At 46.5% G+C, this 20888-nt stretch overlaps 1 protein-coding gene across 1 annotated transcript in view; it reads left to right on the top strand.

The window, feature by feature from the left end:
• ZNF148 (zinc finger protein 148) overlaps window positions 1-20630 on the top strand; it is a 31686-nt gene extending 11056 nt beyond the window's left edge. The window contains exons 2-7 of the mRNA XM_088457739.1: window positions 2801-3070; window positions 7765-7890; window positions 9766-9889; window positions 12466-12549; window positions 13721-13839; window positions 15007-20630. Of these exons, the coding sequence (XP_088313865.1) occupies window positions 2816-3070; window positions 7765-7890; window positions 9766-9889; window positions 12466-12549; window positions 13721-13839; window positions 15007-16632 (2334 nt within the window). The 5' untranslated portion in view covers window positions 2801-2815 and the 3' untranslated portion in view covers window positions 16633-20630. The remainder of the gene's footprint in view (window positions 1-2800; window positions 3071-7764; window positions 7891-9765; window positions 9890-12465; window positions 12550-13720; window positions 13840-15006) is intronic.
• Window positions 20631-20888: the final 258 nt, after the last annotated feature.

Raw genomic sequence — 20888 nt, forward strand, 5'->3', positions numbered from 1 at the left:
TATATGTACATATTGGGCTCCTTATGTACTGGATAGTGTATTATTATACAGTATTAATAATTTACCCTATTGATGGTCTATAGCAGTGCACCCGTAACAGTGCATGTTTTCCACATCTCCTGGTTGGTGCACAGGTGTATTTATTACTGGCTGACACCGTTTAAAAGATCCACAGGTGGTGCTAATTATTTCATTTGTGATACTGAGAAGAACATGCAGCGCTAGTAACATTCTATTATATTACTATTTATTTTGTGGTCATGGTGTGTGCTGGGCAGGAGGGTTTCCAGGCAGATGGAACCCCCCCTGCGTTTGCCTGTGCCTAGTGCTGTAAACCTCCATAGTGTTTCCTGTGTCTACTCTTCACCATTGTCCATGAACTTGGCTCTGGAGAGAGTTGCTGGTGTGCAAGTCCAAACCTCCGTGTCACTCCTCCCATCGGTGCGAGTCCTAATATTAGTAATACAGAGAAACCCCAGTACTCGCTCTGAGTATGTTATGCGTGTGCATAAATAAGATTTAACTGGTAATGTATGGTTGTGTACACAAATAAGAATTAATGATGCGGTGATGGGTGCCGGAGTAACTAACCATTAGAGCTACTTGTTATAATAACAATAGTAATAACGAGTATGAAAACAATGGAATGATACATGCTACATGTGAGTTTATTGGGTAAAAATAAAACAAATTTAGGCCCGTATTCAATTCGCACCCGCAATACTTTTTAGCATGCCGCACTTTTTGCATTGACTTTCCGCGTACACGAAAAGCGGATGGAATTGAATACGGAGATAAGTTTCCGAAAGGCGAAAAGTCGCAATCAGCGATACTTTTTCGCGGATTCGGACTCTTCGCCAGCAATTGAACATGGGCCTTAGTATAGTTGCTAATAATGATACAGCGCAAAGATTTCTAGGAGACACAGCGGCTGATTCAGCATTGGCCCCATTTTCCGGGGAGTGGCAAGGTCAGGGGCTGCGTCCACAGACGCAGTTTCCTGGCCTCACAAGCTGGGCAGCCTGCGGCCTTCTTCCTACAATAGAATTCCAATATTGGGCGGTATTCAATTAGTTTCGCACCCGCGGAAAAGTTTTGCATGCCGGACTTTTCACCTACATCGCGTATTTTAGCAGTGGAAACTTATCGTCCCCGCTATTCGCCCTATTCTATTCCAAAAGACGCGAAAACGGAGACACGCGAAGTCAAAACAGGCAGAAAGTGGTGTCAGAATCGGGGAAATCAGCCTGAACCCCACCAAAAAGATGCAGAAACATTGGGGATCAACGTAGTAGTGTCCGAATAGCCCTAATAAAACTGTTTGGGGTACTTAAGTTGGTACAATAGACTCTAATTAGCGTCTTTGCACAAGTGGTGAAGAATGGCATAAAGCATTTTTGGGGGGTAAAAAAAAAGTAGTCCTGTCAAATTTGGGGTACCTGAAAATGGGTGCTAGCATCTTTTAATGTTTACTTTGTATAGGGAAAAGGGGATGAGGATATCCTAAACACTGGTGGGACTACTGACAGAATCACTTGTATAGTAGATGTATTCCAAAATAAGTATACTGTGTGGGTCAAAATCCCAAGAAGTCTCTCTATGGAGGTGCACCCTCGAGAGTTGTGTTATAAGAGAAGAAAAAGAAAGAGAAAGATACTCTCTTTTTGTGGGGCACTCAAACTACTATGATATATAAAAATTAGCTTTTAATATGTATGCTATTAAAATAATGAAATAATGTGACAAACATCTATACGTGAACACTGAAAAAACAAAACAAACACAACATGTAATCTGGGCCACAGTAGGTCCAGTTATGAGTGACTGATAGGAGATAGGGAAAAAAGTTTTATATATATATATATATATATATATATATATATATATATATATATATATATCCGATCTCTAAATCCCAATATGGGTCAGACACAAAAATTATGACACTGTGGTCAAAAGGCGAAAATATGTATATATTGAAGGGGATTTATATAAGGAAATATAAAGGATATCTGCCCTTCAATGTAACAGTCGGTGACTACCTAGCTAACTCCCTGTAAATAGGGGTAGTTCCAAAATTGCTGTCTATACTGATAAATTTCATACATGAAGCATCATCATATGGGAACAAATGTATAATACCACAATAAATGATTGATCAAATTAACAGTGTTTTGAGGACACGCCCCCACACTGGCCGGCTACGCCCCCCTTTTCAGAAGCGGGCGCCTTTTGAGTCTCCATGTCGGCACCTCCCAGCAGGATCGCTACTAAACCCGTGCAGTCACTCAGACCGCGTTTTATTGGCTGCACCAGGGCGATTATTCTCCGCTTTGCTTTTAGAACACATTCGCAATGCTGAGTAAGGCAGGGTACACATTAGACGATATATCGGATGATGTATCGTTCCGACGTGAACGGTAACGACATATCGTCCATAACGATTAATGGGTAGGCACAATTGCGTGTGCCCGTATGTCATCGACACATGCAGGTAAGTGGAGAATGGAAGGCTATGTCGTGCAGTGTGTATGGCAGACCCCTATATCGTTCCTTTAGTTCTCTGGTCGTCTGGGATACACATCGCTCTGATGTGTACCCAGCCTAAGTTATCCTCACTCGTAGGCCAAGCTTACGTACAGTATGCTATTATTTTCTTTTCAAGTAGAGGCAGTAAGAGTTGGGGGACACACAATGCCGCCGTTTGGTTACACCCCCCCAATATCGTAATGAGGAAGATTACAGAATGACTTTTAGAGAGTTATTAGTGGGGCTCTGACTTTCTACATCTCTCTTACAGACGTCTCTGTGAAATATGAACATTGAAAACAACCTAGAAAGTTTCCTTAAATGCGGCCACACAAGCGTCCTGCAATCTCCCAGGGGTCTGCCGGGAATAGGGGTCCCTGACCAGCCGGCGTCTCGGACGGAGAGGCAGACGGACATCTTACAGGGGCGCGAGGAGATGATGTCACAGGACGAGCTGATGGTGCAGGAGGAAACCGTGAAAAACGATGAGGAGGAGATGGACGCTCAGGAGAGGCTCCTCCCCCCCGGGTTCCAGTATACGGTCAGTGATCATGTCGCCGTAATGGGGGGTAGCTCTGCACTGCTGCAACAGGATCCAGTCTGCCATTGCTACAGCATGGTGACATAGGGATCATTCAGACCAATCACCCTACAGTACAGCAGTATGGAAGATATTGCACATAACCTGCGTATCCTCATTATTATTATTATTTATTTGTAAAGCGCTGAGACATTATGTTGCACTGTACATTGAGGGGACGATGGCATGACCCAAGTTACATACAGTGACATGAAGCCTATTATAGATGGCATCGGCCAAATGAGCTTACGATCTAAGGAGCTCATTCAGACCTGTCCGCTAATTGCGGCCGCTCGCTCCCAGCATGTTTAAATTTTGCAAAGTGACGTCAAGGCAGCCACTCGCTCTTCAAGGCATAAGCACGCCACTATGTCTTGGCGAGCGATCACTTTGTCAATGTAGACGCCCATTATTTAGATGCCCACCAGCGCACGTCATCTCCAGGAAGTGTCTTAAAACATCGGAAGCGATCGCAGCGCTTGTGGTTGACTCTACCCTCCCGCAAGCACTGCGAGCAGTTCAGGCTAAAAAAGCAACCAAGTGACGTGTTCAATGACGCTACTTTGCTAATTACGTACACCCATTAAACTCCGTTCTGACGGCCAGACACACCTGCGTTCTCACATCCACTCCCCCGTACACAAGCACCTTCCCCTGTTACCACCCACAAACGGCTTATTCTGTCACTCAAAGTAGCGGGCAGCCTGTGTACTACGAGCGCACGATTCCCCATTGCTAAGACTGGCTTACGAATTATACGCATGCGCAGACGGGCGACTATCGGTCAGTGCGAGCAGCCGCAGCTTAGCGAGCAGGTCTGAATCAGGTCCTAAGAGTGTTATATTATACTTCACATATAGTCAGACCTCATACTACAGCTGAGCAATATTTAGCAAATGTCTGGCGCATTAAATAGGGAAAATGCTATAACATCTTCGGTCCAGTGGACCAGTCCAAGAGGACAGAATAAAAGAGAGAACATAGGGAATCTCTAGCTCTCTGGGTTTCATTAAGGATGATAGGAGAAGAGCAGAAGAATAATTATTCTGAAAGAGACCCGGAACATTTAGATTGTGATCTTCTGGGGGTCTCCATACATCCCGAGTGCTTATGGGCAGGGCCCTCCTCCCTCTTGGTTCTCTATCTATAGTGCGTGCGTCCCCGCTCAGTGACTCTGATCCTTTCTGTCTGATCCCCTCGGGGCACTACTACCAATAACTGGCGCTCATCTGTTATCGGTATCTCACGGATGTGTGCCCAAGTGCTGTCTAATGCTTTTATATTATATTGTTTGTGCATAGTGTTGTAATTCTTGTACGGCCCCACAGATTCTTTATAAATAAATGTATAATAATAGGTGAAGTGGCCATTAGTGAGAGAGATTATCTATAACCTTATGAAAATGCTATTACTTGACTTATATATCTGACATTCCAGCACATTTAAATACTTATAATTGTACTTACATAGACCAGGGGTTGTCCTCTCCAGTCCTCCAGTACCACCAACAGGCCATGTTTTTTTTTTTTTAAACAATAATTTTTATTGAATGAGTTAATATAAACTAATAAGGATACAGAAAAAAAGAAGGGAAAATAGACAAAGGATTACATAACACAAATAAAAGGCAATAACCCTAAATTACAATACTTATTAATATAATATTCAATATCTCAAAATGAACATTAAAAAAATGACCACACTGGAAATGTATCATGTAGATTCAGATACAGGAGAACACAGAACATCAAGATCTACGACATTACTGTGAACAAGTGAACGGCCTTGGAGAGGTATTCAATATGAGAGCGATAACATCGTTTTTGCGTTAATATCGGAGGTATGACGTCATTATCGCAGGTTTCACTTTTACACCGTATTCAATTTCAAAGACTTATCGCAGTTTTGAAAAGTCTTTGATAAAAAATGGTGATAACTTTTCACCATTGAATAGGTGTCGAAAAAAAGTGCAGAATTGGGGTTTAGGGGTGCAGGCTTAAAAAAAATAGCCTGCACCCCTGGGAAAAAAAAAGAACTGTGTAAAAAAAAAATAAAAAAAATAGGGACACCCCAAAAAATTAAATAAAAAATTGGGGTGAAAAAAAATAAAAATGGGAAAACATTGTTTAACAATAGGGAAATAGGTTCAGGGCTATTCTGCAAGTACAGTATGCGGCAGGTGTATTATAGAATAGATTATTAGCGGCAGGTGTATTCTAGAATAGATTATTAGCGGCAGGTGTATTCTAGAATAGATTTATAGCGGCAGATGCACAAATGCAGAATTTTTAAAAACTGACTTTAGGGACATCAAAATATGCTAGTACCCATTTTCATGTACCCCAAATTTGATGGGATCACTTAAAAAAACGAAAAAAATAACCTAAGTGCTCTTCTGCATCACTTCTTCAATGTCGGGAAAAAAACACCTGCTGCGGCTATTTAAAGCCCCGACTTTCAATTAAAGGCTAAAACGGGGGTACCCATAGTGTTCCCCCATGTTTTTACAACTTTAGGGGGGTCTTACAATTATTTTAAGGAAAAATTTGTAACTTTAAGCAAATCCAACTTCGGAGTTTCCCGTTTTCGTTAATTTTATATTGAATACGGGGATAAGCGGGAGCGCGCACCATACTTTAACGCAGGTAAAAACTCCGATATGAAATGTTAACTTCGACAGTGAAGTTAACGTTTCATATTGAATACCCCTCTTGGTCTTCCAAATAATCACTCCACCCGAGCCAGAACATATTAGGCGAAGACGCCAAAGAGAAATATTTACAATCCACTGTCTCAAAAACAAAATGCTGTTGAATTTTTATTTGTAATGGTCTCTAGAAATGGTATAGAGGCGGTCCTCCAAAGCTGGGCGATAGCCGCCTTAGTGGCTACTAAAATATGACCCATGAGGTATCTGTTCCCTTTGGACAATAGACCCGGGAAAAAGTGAAACAGAGCAGTTAGTGGGTAACAGGCCATGTTTTGTGGATGTCTTTAATCATGCACAGGTGAGTTACTCTATGTTGTTGAGTCAGTAATTATCCCACCTGCTTCCACATACAGAAATCCTCAGGATATGACCTGTTGGGGACACTTGATTGATAAGGTTGAGAACCGATGGCTTAGACTTTGCAGGTTTCAATAGTTTGTCATCCTCACCGAGTCTTGGGGGGTCTATGTGCTAAGCCTTGGAAAGAGATAAAGTGGATGGTTGCGATAAAGTTACGCATGCCGGACTTTTCACCTACATAGCGTATTTTAGCAGCGGAAACTTATCGTGCCCGTACCCGCTATTCGCCCTATTCAATTCCAAAACACGCAAAAATGGCGACACTCGAAGTCAGAACAGGCGGAAAGTGGTGTCAGAATTGGGGAAATCAGCCTGAACCCCCCCCCAAAAGATGCAGAAACTTTGGGGATCAATGTAGTAGTATTAGCCCTAATAAAACTGTTTGGGGTACTTAAGTTAAGTTCGCACAATTGCCTCTAATTAGCGTCTTTGCACAAGTGGTGGAGAATGGCATAAAGCTGTATTTTTGGGGGGAAATAAGTAGTCCTGGCATATTTGGGGGTACCTGAAAATGGGCGCTAGCTTATTTTAATGTCTCTAAAGTGCAGTTTTAATAAATGCAAATTTCACCCTCATAAAAGCACCTGCAATCCCAAAAACACTTGACCCCTTCTTAGTGCACCCCCAGAACCTTATTTCACTAGTTTGCAAAGTTGTCCCCCCACTTTGTGCTTTTTTGCCACCAAATTTAAAGTACTTTTTTGGGGTGTTTTCCAGGAAGTTTTTGATGCAGTTGTCCTTTGGGGGGCTGTCCCAAGGGCTCTGAGTGGTTTCCCCACCTTTGTACCCCAGAACAAAAATTTTGCGCTTTTCTCCTGCTATTCAGAGGCGAATCTTTTTCGCCTATTACAATGCATTGACTTTCCGCGTACCCGAAAAGCGGATGGAATTGAACACCAGTGTTCACTCTAGCTTCGTCGGCAGGCAGGGCGCCGGAGCTAGAGAGGGCACTTCCGTGCGTGCGCCCGAAAAGGGGGCATGGCCATTGAAAGGGGGCGTGTCTCTAAGAAGCATCCCCTTTTCGTCACTCTTGGGGGCGTGCCCGGCACTTACGGACACGCCAGGCAGCCCCCAAGCACTGCCGACAGGGAGAATAGATGCCGGGCGCATGTGCCCGGTGTCTATTCTCCGGCGGTGACCGGGTCACCGCACATTTCTCCACCCGTAGGACACTGCGACCAGCGGGTGAAGACGGCACCCGCAGGCTGTGAGGGCAGGGTGCTTTTTACCCTTCAGAAGGAGGGCAGGGCGCCGTGTCCCGCTAAAACAGCCTAGCGGGAACGCTAGAAAATGGAAATAAGTTTCCGACAGGCGAAAAGTCGCAATCGGCGATACTTTTTCGCGGATCTCACCGTTTCGCTTCTACGGGCCACAGTCTGTAAAGTGACATTTAGGAATTGATTGGTTGGTAATTGATCTCTCTCCAAGGCTCAGTACGTCTCCCCTTTGTCCTATTTGGTATTTGTGTCTCCCCGTTTGCTAGTTTCCGCTTCGCCATCACCTGTCTTCTCTCCTGTCCAGCCCAGACCATGTGTGACCGGAGGGAGGAATCGTTCCTTCATTCTTCACTGTTTCCTTTCAACAGGTTCATGTGAAACAAGAGATAAAATTCTCGGAGGAGATGGAGCCGCAGATGATGGAGAGCTCGCAGCTGCCGGAGCCGGTTAATCTCCAGAAGAAGAAGAAGAGAAAACAGCGTTCCCCGGCCAAGGTAACCAGTCACGGGATAGAAGATGCTGATGGAATGACTTATGTAATGGGTCAAATGACTTTCCCCGTGCCTGCACTGCATGGACTACGAGTCCTACATGTACCCTACGTAACTTAATGTCTTATCCGGTTCTGTACATGCAGCACTTATGGGGCGAATAATAATGGAATATGGGGGGAGCACAGAGGCTGAAAGCAAAGGAGAATGTGCGTCAGGGGCTGCAGGACGTAAGGGCACAGTGGGTGTGATATGTATTACTGCCAGGCGCATGGCCTAAAGGTAAGTATTTACTAACCTAACCCCCCTAACCCTAACCCTCCTTAGGGGTGCCTAACCCTAACCTCCCCCCCTGTGCCTAAACCTAACCCCCCCCCTTCCCCGCTGCCTAAACCTAAGTCCCCCCGGGGGGGTGCCTAAGCCTAACCTCACCCCGGGGGTACCTAACCCTCCCTCCCCCTAGCCTAACCCTAACCCCCCGGTGGGGGAGTGCCTAACCCTAAGTCCCCCCCAGGAGCCCTAAACCTATTCCCTCCCCCGCCCTCTCCCCCCCACTCCCGCGCGGCTGTCCGCTGCGGTGCCCGTCATCCGCTCATTCGGGATGCCGGGCGCCTGTCATTCGTCCCTAGTCGGGATAAAGCAGTCTGGAAGCCGGCGGTCGGCATTTAGACCGTCGGGTTCCAGACTACATCCCGGCACAGTAACTGGACACGGTGCAGCTTGTATGATCATATCAGGGTGGACATGATGACTAAATGCTGGTTGTATTACAATCATGCTCTCTGTGGGTGTGTCCTACATGTGACATTGCTGGAGGTGGGCCTAATAGGTACCAATCAAAAGCAGCAGAAAGGTTGCATAAAATTGGATTTTTAGTTTATTTTTTTAAATCAAAAACGGATTTATTTGATTTAAATCAGATTTTTTTATTATTATTATTTAAATAGGATTTTTTATAAAAAATTTTAAAGTAAATGTTTTACATTTTTAAACGTTTATTTAAAAAACCTATTTGAATCAAATACGTTTTTTTTATGCAACCCTGGAATAACCTTTATAAAAGTGACTCTTAATTACACGCATTATCGCATTTACATTTACAACAAGAGTGGCGGAATTGGGTAAGGGGCATTGTCACGTAGGCAAGGTTTTACAAACGGTGTGTTCACTTAAATGCGTCTTTTTCATACCTGGACGTAAGCGAACGTACGCCTGTTAGGAGGGGTGTCTTTTGCACATGGTATAGGGCAGGTGCAACTACTCACTGATGATGATGACTTGTAGCCATCCAGGCGAACGCGCCACACACGCAGGGGCGGGTACACCTTCGAGGATGCGTACATCTCTAGCAAATAGCATACTTTTTTTTTTCTCTGTACCAGTTTCTTTACCCGATTTATTCAACTATGCCCCAGACCCATTTTTTTTTCCCTGACGCCAGCAGCTGGCGTGCAACTGGCGGTGACCAGTGTTAGAAGCTTTGGAACATCTGGTTTGCAAGTTAAAAGCGTAAATCTCCTAGACTTTAATGATATGAATATCAACTACTGTTTCCTGAGCTGTAACACGATGCTTCCAATACGCAGGTGTGAGATCAGCCATAATGTGCCAGTTAGTAAATAAGTTCTATTATCGGAAAATAAAAACAGTAGTTATAAGAAATATTTGCCCATGCGACGTACCTCTGCCAGTTCTCTGGGGCATTCTGTACCCTGCTGTCCTTGCACTGGCTGAGATTATATCATGTTATTTTGGAAGCCAGCTGTTCAGTGGTCAATCAGTGTCGTCTTTCAGCATTTCATAAATCGCATTTACATCCTTTGTATACTGCGGTAATTGATTTTACAGCTGTATCACATGTCAGCGTATGCGTTTTAGATCCTCACTATTAATGAAGATGGATCACTGGGTCTCAAAATCCCCAAATGCCATGTGTGCGAGCACTGCAACGCAGCCTTCAGAACCAACTACCACCTGCAGAGACACGTCTTCATCCACACAGGTAACCCTCCTGCCGCTCGGGTCCGTCTGACCAGGGTGAATTACTTCTACTGCTATTTTGTTACAAAATGGAAACATCTAGCTAATCAAATAGAAGGTACAGACCTCAACCCGCATTAGGAAATGACAGATGGTTGCCAGGTTTAAGTCATCTTGTCTTAATTGATAATTTCATATGCACTGTAATATCTGGATCTGTAGTAGAATGATGACCTGCCATTATTCCACCAGAGATTACGTAGATTTATGGGGCTGAAAATGCTCTCACATTCCACTCCGGAATCTCTCCCATGTAGTTCACTTCTAGATTTGTTTCAGAACTCTCCTGTCTACAGTACACCCCTAGATCTGCTCCAGTATCTCTCCCAACTACAGTACAACCCTAGATCGTATCTCTCCCAACTACAGTACAACCCTAGATCTGCTCCAGTATCTCTCCCAACTACAGTACACCCCTAGATCTGCTCCAGTATGTCTCCCAACTACAGTACAACCCTAGATCTGCTCCACTATCTCTCCCAACTACAGTACACCCCTAGATCTGCTCCAGTATCTCTCCCAACTACAGTACAACCCTAGATCTGCTCCAGTATCTCTCCCAACTACAGTACAACCCTAGATCTGCTCCAGTATCTCTCCCAACTACAGTACACCCCTAGATCGGCTCCAGTATCTCTCCCAACTACAGTACAACCCTAGATCTGCTCCAGTATTTCTCCCAGCTACAGTACACCCCTAGTTCTGCTCCAGTATCTCTCCCAACTACAGTACACCCCTATATCTGCTCCAGTATCTCTCCCAACTACAGTACACCCCTAGATCTGCTCCAGTATCTCTCCCAACTACAGTACACCCCTATATCTACTCCAGTATCTCTCCCAACTACAGTACACCCCTGGATCTGCTCCAGTATCTCTCCAAACTACAGTACACCCCTAGATCTGCTCCAGTATCTCTCCCAACTACAGTACACCCCTAGATCTGCTCCAGTATATCTCCCAACTACAGTACACCCCTATATCTGCTCCAGTATCTCTCCCAACTACAGTACACCCCTAGATCTGCTCCAGTATCTCTCCCAACTACAGTACACCCCTAGATCTGCTCCAGTATCTCTCCCAACTACAGTACAACACTAGATCTGCTCCAGTATCTCTCCCAACTACAGTACACCTCTAGATCTGCTCCAGTATCTCTCCCAACTACAGTACAACACTATATCTGCTCCAGTATCTCTCCCAACTACAGTACACCCCTAGATCTTCTCCAGTATCTCTCCCAACTACAGTACACCCCTATATCTGCTCCAGTATCTCTCCCAACTACAGTACTCCCCTAGATTGACTCCAGTATATCTCCCAATTACAGTTCACCCCTAGATCTGCTCCAGTATCTCTCCCAACTACAGTACAACCCTAGATCTGCTCCAGTATCTCTCCCAACTACAGTACAACCCTAGATCTGCTCCAGTATCTTTCCCAGCTACAGTACACCCCTAGATCTGCTCCAATATTTCTCCCAACTACAGTAATACCCTAGATCTGCTCCAGTATCTTTCCCAGCTACAGTACAACCCTAAATCTGCTCCAGTATCTCTCCCAACTACAGTACCACCCTAGATCTGCTCCAGTATCTTTCCCAGACACAGTACACCCCTAGATCTGCTCCAGTATGTCTCCCAACTACAGTTCTCCCCTAGATCTGCTCCAGTATGTCTCCCAACTACAGTTCTCCCCTAGATCTGCTCCAGTATTTCTCCCAACTACAGTTCACCCCTAGATCTGCTCCAGTATTTCTCCCAACTACAGTTCTCCCCTAGATCTGCTCCAGTATGTCTCCCAACTACAGTTCTCCCCTAGATCTGCTCCAGTATTTCTCCCAACTACAGTACTCCCCTTGATCTGCTCCACTATTTCTCCCAGCTACAGTACACCCATAGATCTGCTCCAGTATTTCTCCCAACTACAGTAATACCCTAGATCTGCTCCAGTATCTTTCCCAGCTACAGTACAACCCTAAATCTGCTCCAGTATCTCTCCCAACTACAGTACCACCCTAGATCTGCTCCAGTATCTTTCCCAGATACAGTACACCCCTAGATCTGCTCCAGTATCTCTCCCAACTACAGTTCTCCCCTAGATCTGCTCCAGTATGTCTCCCAACTACAGTTCTCCCCTAGATCTGCTCCAGTATTTCTCCCAACTACAGTTCACCCCTAGATCTGCTCCACTATTTCTCCCAACTACAGTACTCCCCTAGATCTGCTCCACTATTTCTCCCACCTACAGTACACCCCTAGATCTGCTCCAGTATTTCTCCAAACTACAGTACACCCCTAGATCTGCTCCAGTATCTCTCCCAACTACAGTACACCCCTAGATCGGCTCCAGTATCTCTCCCAACTACAGTTCTCCCCTAGATCTGCTCCAGAATCCCCCGTTGTTACATCCTAGGGGACAATCTGAGCTCATTGGAGATTTAGAACACATTTTGGTGTTAATATTGCCCATGTATTTAGTAGTGTTGGTGTCCATGGTTAGGTGTTTAACTGATGGATCTGGAATTACATTTTTCAAGGTGAGAAACCCTTCCAGTGCAGCCAGTGTGATATGCGTTTCATTCAGAAGTATCTTCTTCAGAGACATGAAAAGATCCACACAGGTGAGTAACACGTCCCATTACAGACAGGTGGAAAGGCCATTGTATGTATAACTTTGTTCCACACCTTAGCGATAACCCTTTAGTTTATCATTCACATTTCCTCAGGAACACGTTCCATTTTTGGATGCCCCATTTTCACGGGCTTCCAAAAATGATTTGAAGATGAGCACTAAAACTTTCTCTAGACAAGCGGATACAAGTTATCATTTACACGTCCTGAGGCAGCCTGACAAATCATAGATCAGGAATATCACAAAGGGGCCGGTATAGGGATCTGTTCCATGAATGAAGAGTAAGCCAGCACAGGAAGTTACACAAAGAGGGTTTCCCAAAAAAAATTAATACATGCGGATGAAAAAAAAACACCAAATCAATTAATGGAATAGGCATGGCTTACCATATGCCCAACCGAGGCGTCCTGGTAAGGTGCGGGACGGCAGACCTGTTTCCATTATATACAGATACAATCGTTTTCTTGTAAGATAAAATTCTAATTTATTTTTTCAACAGAAACCAGAGATGGTAATTACTGAGAAATATAGAGAATACTACAATTAGTCTTACTTATTAAATACGCATAAAATAACACATACATTTAATGCATACAAGATAAAAAAAAAAAAAATAGTCACTTATTACTCAATAATTTGTATAGGACTATGCGATGGCATGATGCAAAACTGATTGTGTATATCACTTACGTGTCAAGTTCCACGTCTAATTCCTCTCAATATGATTATATTACGTTGTCACCAGTTGGGTAATGCTGGGCAATGTGGTTCATCTGCACTAATCCTGGATACACAATTCCTTAATATCCTCATTACTACACAAAGTGAACTGAGGCTTTCACGCTCACCATACCTATCCCGAGTATAGCGGGGCACACAATACATCTAGCACTTACAGTACTTAGATATCTTTCTTAACTGCCAGTATCTATCTGCCTATGTTAACAAGACGCCATCTTACGTTATGGCGCCACACACACATTCGCCATGGTAATGTGAGTAATCCTTCACGTCCATGTGCCATTTTATGAAACTCTCTATCGGTTGTTGACTGGATATTGATATATTTGAGCCTCTAGTGATTTCCTTTTGCTACACAACTGCTCGTTTTGTTCCTTCTGCCCTCATGTTTATTGCTACATTTTCCATCTGTCGGGCAGGAGAGAAGCCTTTCCATTGTGACGAGTGCGGAATGCGATTCATTCAGAAATACCACATGGAGCGGCACAAGAGAACCCACAGCGGGGAGAAGCCTTACCAGTGCGAGTACTGCCTGCAGGTGGGTATAGGTATCAGTGCGAGTACTGTCTGCAGGTGGGTATAGGTGTCAGTGTGAGTACTGTCTGCAGGTGGGTATAGGTGTCAGTGTGAGTACTGTCTGCAGGTGGGTATAGGTATCCGTGTGAGTACTGTCTGCAGGTGGGTATAGGTGTCAGTGTGAGTACTGTCTGCAGGTGGGTATAGGTGTCAGTGTGAGTACTGTCTGCAGGTGGGTATAGGTGTCAGTGTGAGTACTGTCTGCAGGTGGGTATAGGTATCAGTGTGAGGACTGCCTGCAGGTGGGTATAGGTGTCAGTGCGAGTACTGCCTGCAGGTGGATATAGGTGTCAGTGCGAGTACTGTCTGCAGGTGGGTATAGGTGTCAGTGCGAGTACTGTCTGCAGGTGGGTATAGGTGTCAGTGCGAGTACTGTCTGCAGGTGGGTATAGGTACCAGTGCGAGTACTGTCTGCAGGTGGGTATAGGGACCAGTACGAGTACTGTCTGCAGGTGGGTATAGGTACCAGTGTGAGTACTGTCTACTAATTCCAGTGTGTGTATAGACTAGAGGTGGGTATAATTGCCATTGTGAATTCTGTCTACAGGTAGGTATTATGCTAGTGGTAGTTATTATGCCAGTGTGTGTACTGTGTACAGGTGGGTATTATGCTAGTGGTAGGTATTATGCCAATGTGTGTACTGTGTATAGGTGGGTATTATGCCAGTGTGTGTACTGTGTACAGGTGGGTATTATGCCAGTGTGTGTACTGTGTACAGGTGGGTATTATGCTAGTGGTAGGTATTATGCCAGTGTGTGTACTGTGTACAGGTGGGTATTATGCTAGTGGTAGGTATTATGCCAGTGTGAGTACTGTCTACAGGTGGGTAGTAATTCCAGTGTGCATATAGACTACAGGTGGGTATAAATGCCAGTGTGAATTCTGTCAGGTGGGTATTAATAGTAATGTGAGTACTGTCTACAGGTGGGTATGAAAGTCAGTGCGAGCCCAGAGTACTGGTGGAAATGAGTCTATATCTGGTGCTGTGTAAAGATATAATCAGGAAGGGTTATCACATGATTGTGCCTCACACTCATAGAGCAGTACACGAGGCTAGTCTGTGCCATTACCTGTTCTTATGTGAAGTATCTGTGTACTAATTCACATGTATCTCGTCCTTATAAACAGTACTTCTCGAGGACAGACCGGGTACTTAAACACAAGCGGATGTGCCACGAGAACCGTGAGCGGAAAGTGTTAAAATGCGCTGGAAAATCTGGGCTCTTATCGCCGGACGGTGACGCCGGCTTCCCCGCCACAACCAAAGAGGGCGCTTTACCGAAAAAGAAGCAGAGGACAGATAAGATGAAGCTCTTGGTATTGAGTGAAAAAGACCATCTGGAAAAGACGGAGCAGAAAAAGGAGAAGATGGACTTCCTGCCCCTCTACCCCGACAGCACCAAAGTGAAAGACGAGTACATGGTGGCAGAGTACGCCGTGGAAATGCCCCACCCCTCGGCCAGCGACTTGCACTTACAGGAAGCAGTGTCCAGGGACGTCAGCCCTCCCAAACTGCTCATCAAAAAGGTGAACAGCAAAAAGAGTGTGAGACACGCACTGGAGCAGAGCCAGGCGTTTGAGCACAGCCCGGCCTTGTCGGCGCTCTCCGCCTTTGACGACGGGAAGGTCGCCAAGTACACCTTCGAACTTGTGGATAAACAGGCGCTGCTCGACTCAGGGAGCAATTCAGACATGGACCACGGTGATCCGCTGCAGGACGGGACCCCCAAACCGCCCAATATCAGCGTCAGCTACGACGAGGCCATGCAGTTCTCCAAGAAGAAGAGGTACCTGCTGGCAGCCACCGGCAACAGCAGCAGGGAGTACGCCCTAAACGTGGGCACCATGGCATCCCAGCCATCCGCCACACAGGCAGCCGTGGCCAGCGTCCTGGACGAGAACGGCGCCGCCACTCTTATAGACGCCCAAGCGCTGAGCGTGGACATTAAAACCAACCACGACAAGAACGTGATTCCCGACGAGGTGTTACAGACGCTCCTGGATCATTACTCGCACAAAGCCAACGGGCAGCACGAGATCTCATTCAGCGTGGGAGATACAGAGGTCACTTCCAGCATATCCATTAACTCCTCCGAGGTGGGGGAACCCAGCCAACCCGAGACCCTGGGCGCCCCTGTCCAGGTCCCGCAGTCTGACAAGGCCAGCATGTTGCAGGAATATTCCAAGTTCTTGCAGCAGGCTTTAGACCGGACTAGTCAGAACGATGCCTACCTGAACAACACGAGTCTGAACTTTGTCACGGACGGCCAGGCTCTCTCCAGCACCTCTACCTTTCCCTCGTTGGACAAGCACGTCTATGCCACTCTGCCCATCAGCACTTTCCGGGCAGGGCTGACCACCCCGCTGAGAGGGTCCCCTGACAAATCGCACTTTGGCCTCATAGTGACTGACCCCCAGAATGCCTTCAGCTTTACAGCGGACGACGGCGCCCACGCATCCCCTACGCCCTCCTCCTCGGCGCAGGATTTCATAGAGCAAGTGACGGGCCAGAAGAAGACGGAATCGCAGCATCAGACGTACCAGCTGAATGCTTTTGAGCAACCTTTTAGGGCACAGTACCATGGCACCCGGGCTGGGATATCTCCCCAATTCAGTCCTACCAACGGACAGGTGACCCTGAGGCAGCCGGCCACCAGTGCCGATTTCCCAGAATTCCCCCTGGTGAATGTTAGTGAGAGTAGGACCCAGCTGACTTCTAGCCCTGACCCGGCCGCTAGCCAGACCTTTGGCTAATGCTTTAATTGGTCAACCCCCCTTGTCACCAGTGGGGGGCGATAGCTGCACATCGCTGGACCTGTGTCAAAGCAGCATTCTGTGTAATCCCAAAGCACGTGTAGCATATGACAATACCCCACTGTGCGTGTAGCGAGCCAACGCTGCTTTCCGCGGGCTCACAGGAGGCCGGCTTCGCTCTGTGTCCGTATACTGAGAACTGAGAGCTTTGCTGGCTTATGTTCTGGGGTTAATGTGTCCGTACTGCAGGGAGCCTGAGCCGTGGCCGCTGGGTGGGGAGGGACTGGCGAGTTCTGCACCGTTACACGTCCTGCCAGGAGGAGGGAAATGCCTTCTTGTGCTCAGGCTGCTGCTTTAATCCATGTGCGGCCACTGGTGATTGCTTAGCTTACCTTCTAAGGTAAAAAAAAAAAAAAAAATGTTATAAGGCACTTTAAAGAGACCCTGTCTCAAGTCGCGGTTCTGGGTTTGAGGTGTGAGCTGTACAGTCTGGGGTCTTTGTATTCATGTTATTCACAGATAAATGGGACAGGATGAAAAGATTGCAAGGAAAAGCCACAGCCGCTTCGGCCCAGCAGGCACCGCTCTTCCTGCTCGTTAGAGGAATCTGCAGACTGTTGCTCTGAACCACGTGTGATTGTGCAATGCTCTGCAGACCTTTAGCACAGCAGATCAGAGAAAGCACTTATCTTCTCAAAAGCTGACTTCAGTTTATATCTCTTTCTGGATTTTAGAAACATGGGTGCGTGTACATTGCAATACGTACACGCACATACTTGTTATGCATAGCAAGCCCGCCGTGTGCAGGTATCGGAGGTGTTTCTATGTTTTCGTTTCAGTTCCTTGCAGCAGAGTCCATTCTTTGAAATCCAAGTATCGTTTAAAGTGGACTGCAATAGGGTCATACATTGTTAATGGTTATGCAAATTGCATATAAGTGACCACCAGGGGGAGCCCCATGAAAGGAATTCTATGGCAAACCGCTCTCTGGGCTCCATTCAAACCCGCTCGCTAGATGCGTTTGCTCGCTCGATGCGTATGCAAATTCGGGAAGGCAGGCGATCGCACGGCAAGGCATAAGCACGCCCACTATGTCTTGGCGTGCGATCGCTTTGTGTATGCGGACGTCCACCAGCCTGTCTTAAGACGCCCACTTGCGCACGTCATCTTCAGGAAGTGTGTGCAACCATCGGACCTATACGCAGCACTTGTGGCTGACTATACCCTACCACAAGCACTGCGAGCTCTTCAGTGTAATATTCAACCAAGTGATGTGTACTATGACGCTGCCTCTTAATTATGCACGCCTCTGAAACTGCGTTGAGACGCTCAGGCACGCCTGCGGTTGCACCTCCACTCCCCCGTATTTAATGGCCAGCCCCTGTCACCACCCACAAACGGCCTCTCCTGTCACTCATTCAGCCGGGCTGTCTATGCGATCGCTCGGACTGGTTTGCGCACGGCGATGCATGCGCAGAATGCAATAATCGTCTGCCTGCCTGCGAACGCTTCCTAGCGAGCGGGTCTGAATTGGGCCCTCTGTTCCTAGTGACACTGGGGCATATATTGAGTTACAGACAGAGCGTCTCTTGCCGCGGAAGCCCTGATTTACTACATTATCCTAATGCGACCGACCATTGTTGCCACCCAATTTCCGTCCGATTCAGAATAGGACGGACATGCTCAAAAAATACGTAAATTTTCATCCGTGCATGCAAGAACTCGCTGTTTGCGGCTGTGAACCGCGATCTATCTGGCTCAGAATCAGCCCCGCTGTGTGCAGCGGTTTGACGCTGTCCGCCATGTCCTAATGCCAGCGTGAGGAATGATTTTAATGTAGCACTTAGGCAATGCTTATAGGACCTGTTTGGAATTAGATTTCGGGAGGGTGTATGAGGCTCCTAACAGTACGCCCAATATCCCACTACTGAAATTATATTAATTGCGTAAGTTTAGCACTTTTACGGCCTGCACAGTCACAAAAGGAGCCCCGGTATACTCAGTTCTGTACACACTTTGCGGATGGTGCGATTTGCACAGACAGCGTGGCGAGATTGGGATCCCCCCCCCCTATGAGAATCTCCCGTGAAAGGCCTGGCACTGGCGGGCCTATGTTATCACGCTCCAGCGGTTATCATATCCCGTACCAGGTTCTGCTTTGCGTGCTTCTGTACACGCAGTATAACGCCGTACCAAGTTAGCGGGACTAATCTGCTTCCCTCCTTGTCCCCTCCACAAGGTACGTTACCTTACAGACGTGCAGCTGGTGCGCCTGGTCACGAACCTGTCCTGACATTTCAGATACTTCCGCAACGCTCCTGGCGGAATATGGGGCGGCCGATCCCATAATAGCACTTAGTAGTTCTCAAAATAGCACTTAAATGCTTCTGTGTATAATGAAATGATGTACGGGCTCTGTCCCGGTTAGTATGTGTCTTTAATGCTGCCACATGTAAAAATGGCTCCTGAGTTTGCTTGTCTGACAGCGGGACCTGTAGCTGGATGTCTGACACCCAGGGATTCTCAGTGTATTATGAATTGGAGGGATGTAGCTTCTGGATTGAGACGGCGAGGGGCCGGGGTGGGGTGGGGTGGGGGGTGTATGTCGCCCAGTATGGAAAGGCACAATAAAGGACCAGGAAAACCAATATATAAGTTGCCTTATATAAAAGAGCTAGTAGCAATTTCCAAACACATATATGTAAGGTGGTAATGGTTGGTAAGAGAGAACAGTAGCTTGAAGTGACAGTCACACTTATTCTATGAAGGTATGGAAATGATGACATATATAATTTGTGAATGTTCTATTATGCCTTTATATATCGCACCTGGCTGTATGTCGGGTTTCGTGGCCATGTAAGCAGGTTCTTCCGTCTCTCTGTTGTATTCCGTCATTGGCTAAGCGTTTTATATTCTTGTATTATTTGTCATGCTGTCAAGTCAGAGATGTGGATGAGCTACATCCCGTGGCACCTTGCTTTGTATCAGTATTTTAGTGGTACCTTTTATTCTGACTATTCCATGTTTGATTAAATTACTGTTTAGGAGGAGCTTTGTTACTGCTCTTATGTTTGAATGCTGAGCACAGGGATGATCCCCCCGTGGTGCGCCCACATATATATACATAATGAGCTCACACAAAACCGCTAAAATGACGACGCTACCATTAACGTGCCTACTGCAGTATTAGCGTTTTAGTTCTTCATAGTCTTATTGCGACGCCTCCCGTCCCTGTGCGGCTTTGCAAATCCATGCTTCTGCGTGCAAAGACGTATAATCGGTCGCAGATCCTTCGATTAATCTGACTTCCGATGGCCGCATGTACTGAGATGCCGGAGCCACTTTCACCGCGTACGGGATCGCTACGCTACGAAACGGTCGAGACACCTTTTGCGTTCTTCGCCGCCGCTGCCCTTTTACCTCCCACATACGCTCCCTGATGTGTCAATCACACTAGCGAGTAAATAGTCGCTGCGTTCATGTACCTTGACGCATGCACAGTGCAGATTATCACTCAACGGCGTAAACATCGGAATAGCGTACATCTCGGAATCGCGGAATCGGGCCCCGTGTTAGGAATCCTGGCGGAACAGCACAGGGGAGGAGCCAATGTTTAGATGGAGATCTATCGGAATCTGTTCCTGGGGTATAAATCCTGCGCTCCTTATCTCTGCAGCGATGGATTGTTGTTCATTCTGTACACTGAGAAAACGTATTCATCTGCTCAATGTCAGGCAGCTGCGCTCGAGCACTAGCCGTAGCCATGCCTGATGCCCGCTGTACCCTGGCGCTGCACATTCACGCTGCTCACCGTATGCTGCCTTTCTCATTGGTGATTTGTCCTTAATTACTCAGCGGTAACAGCCGAGCATAGATGTACAGATGTGTCCACATACATCTATCCTCCGTACGCAACAAGTCACGCCACACATAATGCCGGAGCTCCGAGTGCCTCGGTAGCGCCGAGCATCTTTCGTGCGACTTTTTTACCTTCAAATGCGTCTTATTCACACAGTGGTGCGAACAGATACCACAAGCAGCTTCTGCTGGTTAAAGTGATATGTGGCATGCCTATGGACCTCATTCAGAGCCGGACGCTATTTGCGCTCGCTCGTTCATTAAAAAGGGGTGGCTATTCAAATGAACCGTTCGCTCTTTGCGGTCTGCTCACGCCTCTAGGTCTGAACGAGCGAACCAAACATGCGGTCGTTTTTTTTGAAAACTACGCCCCCTGGCCGCTCGCTTCCTATGTCATG

Source organism: Taudactylus pleione, unplaced genomic scaffold (assembly GCF_031769625.1).
Source record: "Taudactylus pleione unplaced genomic scaffold, aTauple2 ptg000781l, whole genome shotgun sequence".
Taxonomy (NCBI): Eukaryota; Metazoa; Chordata; class Amphibia; order Anura; family Myobatrachidae; genus Taudactylus; species Taudactylus pleione.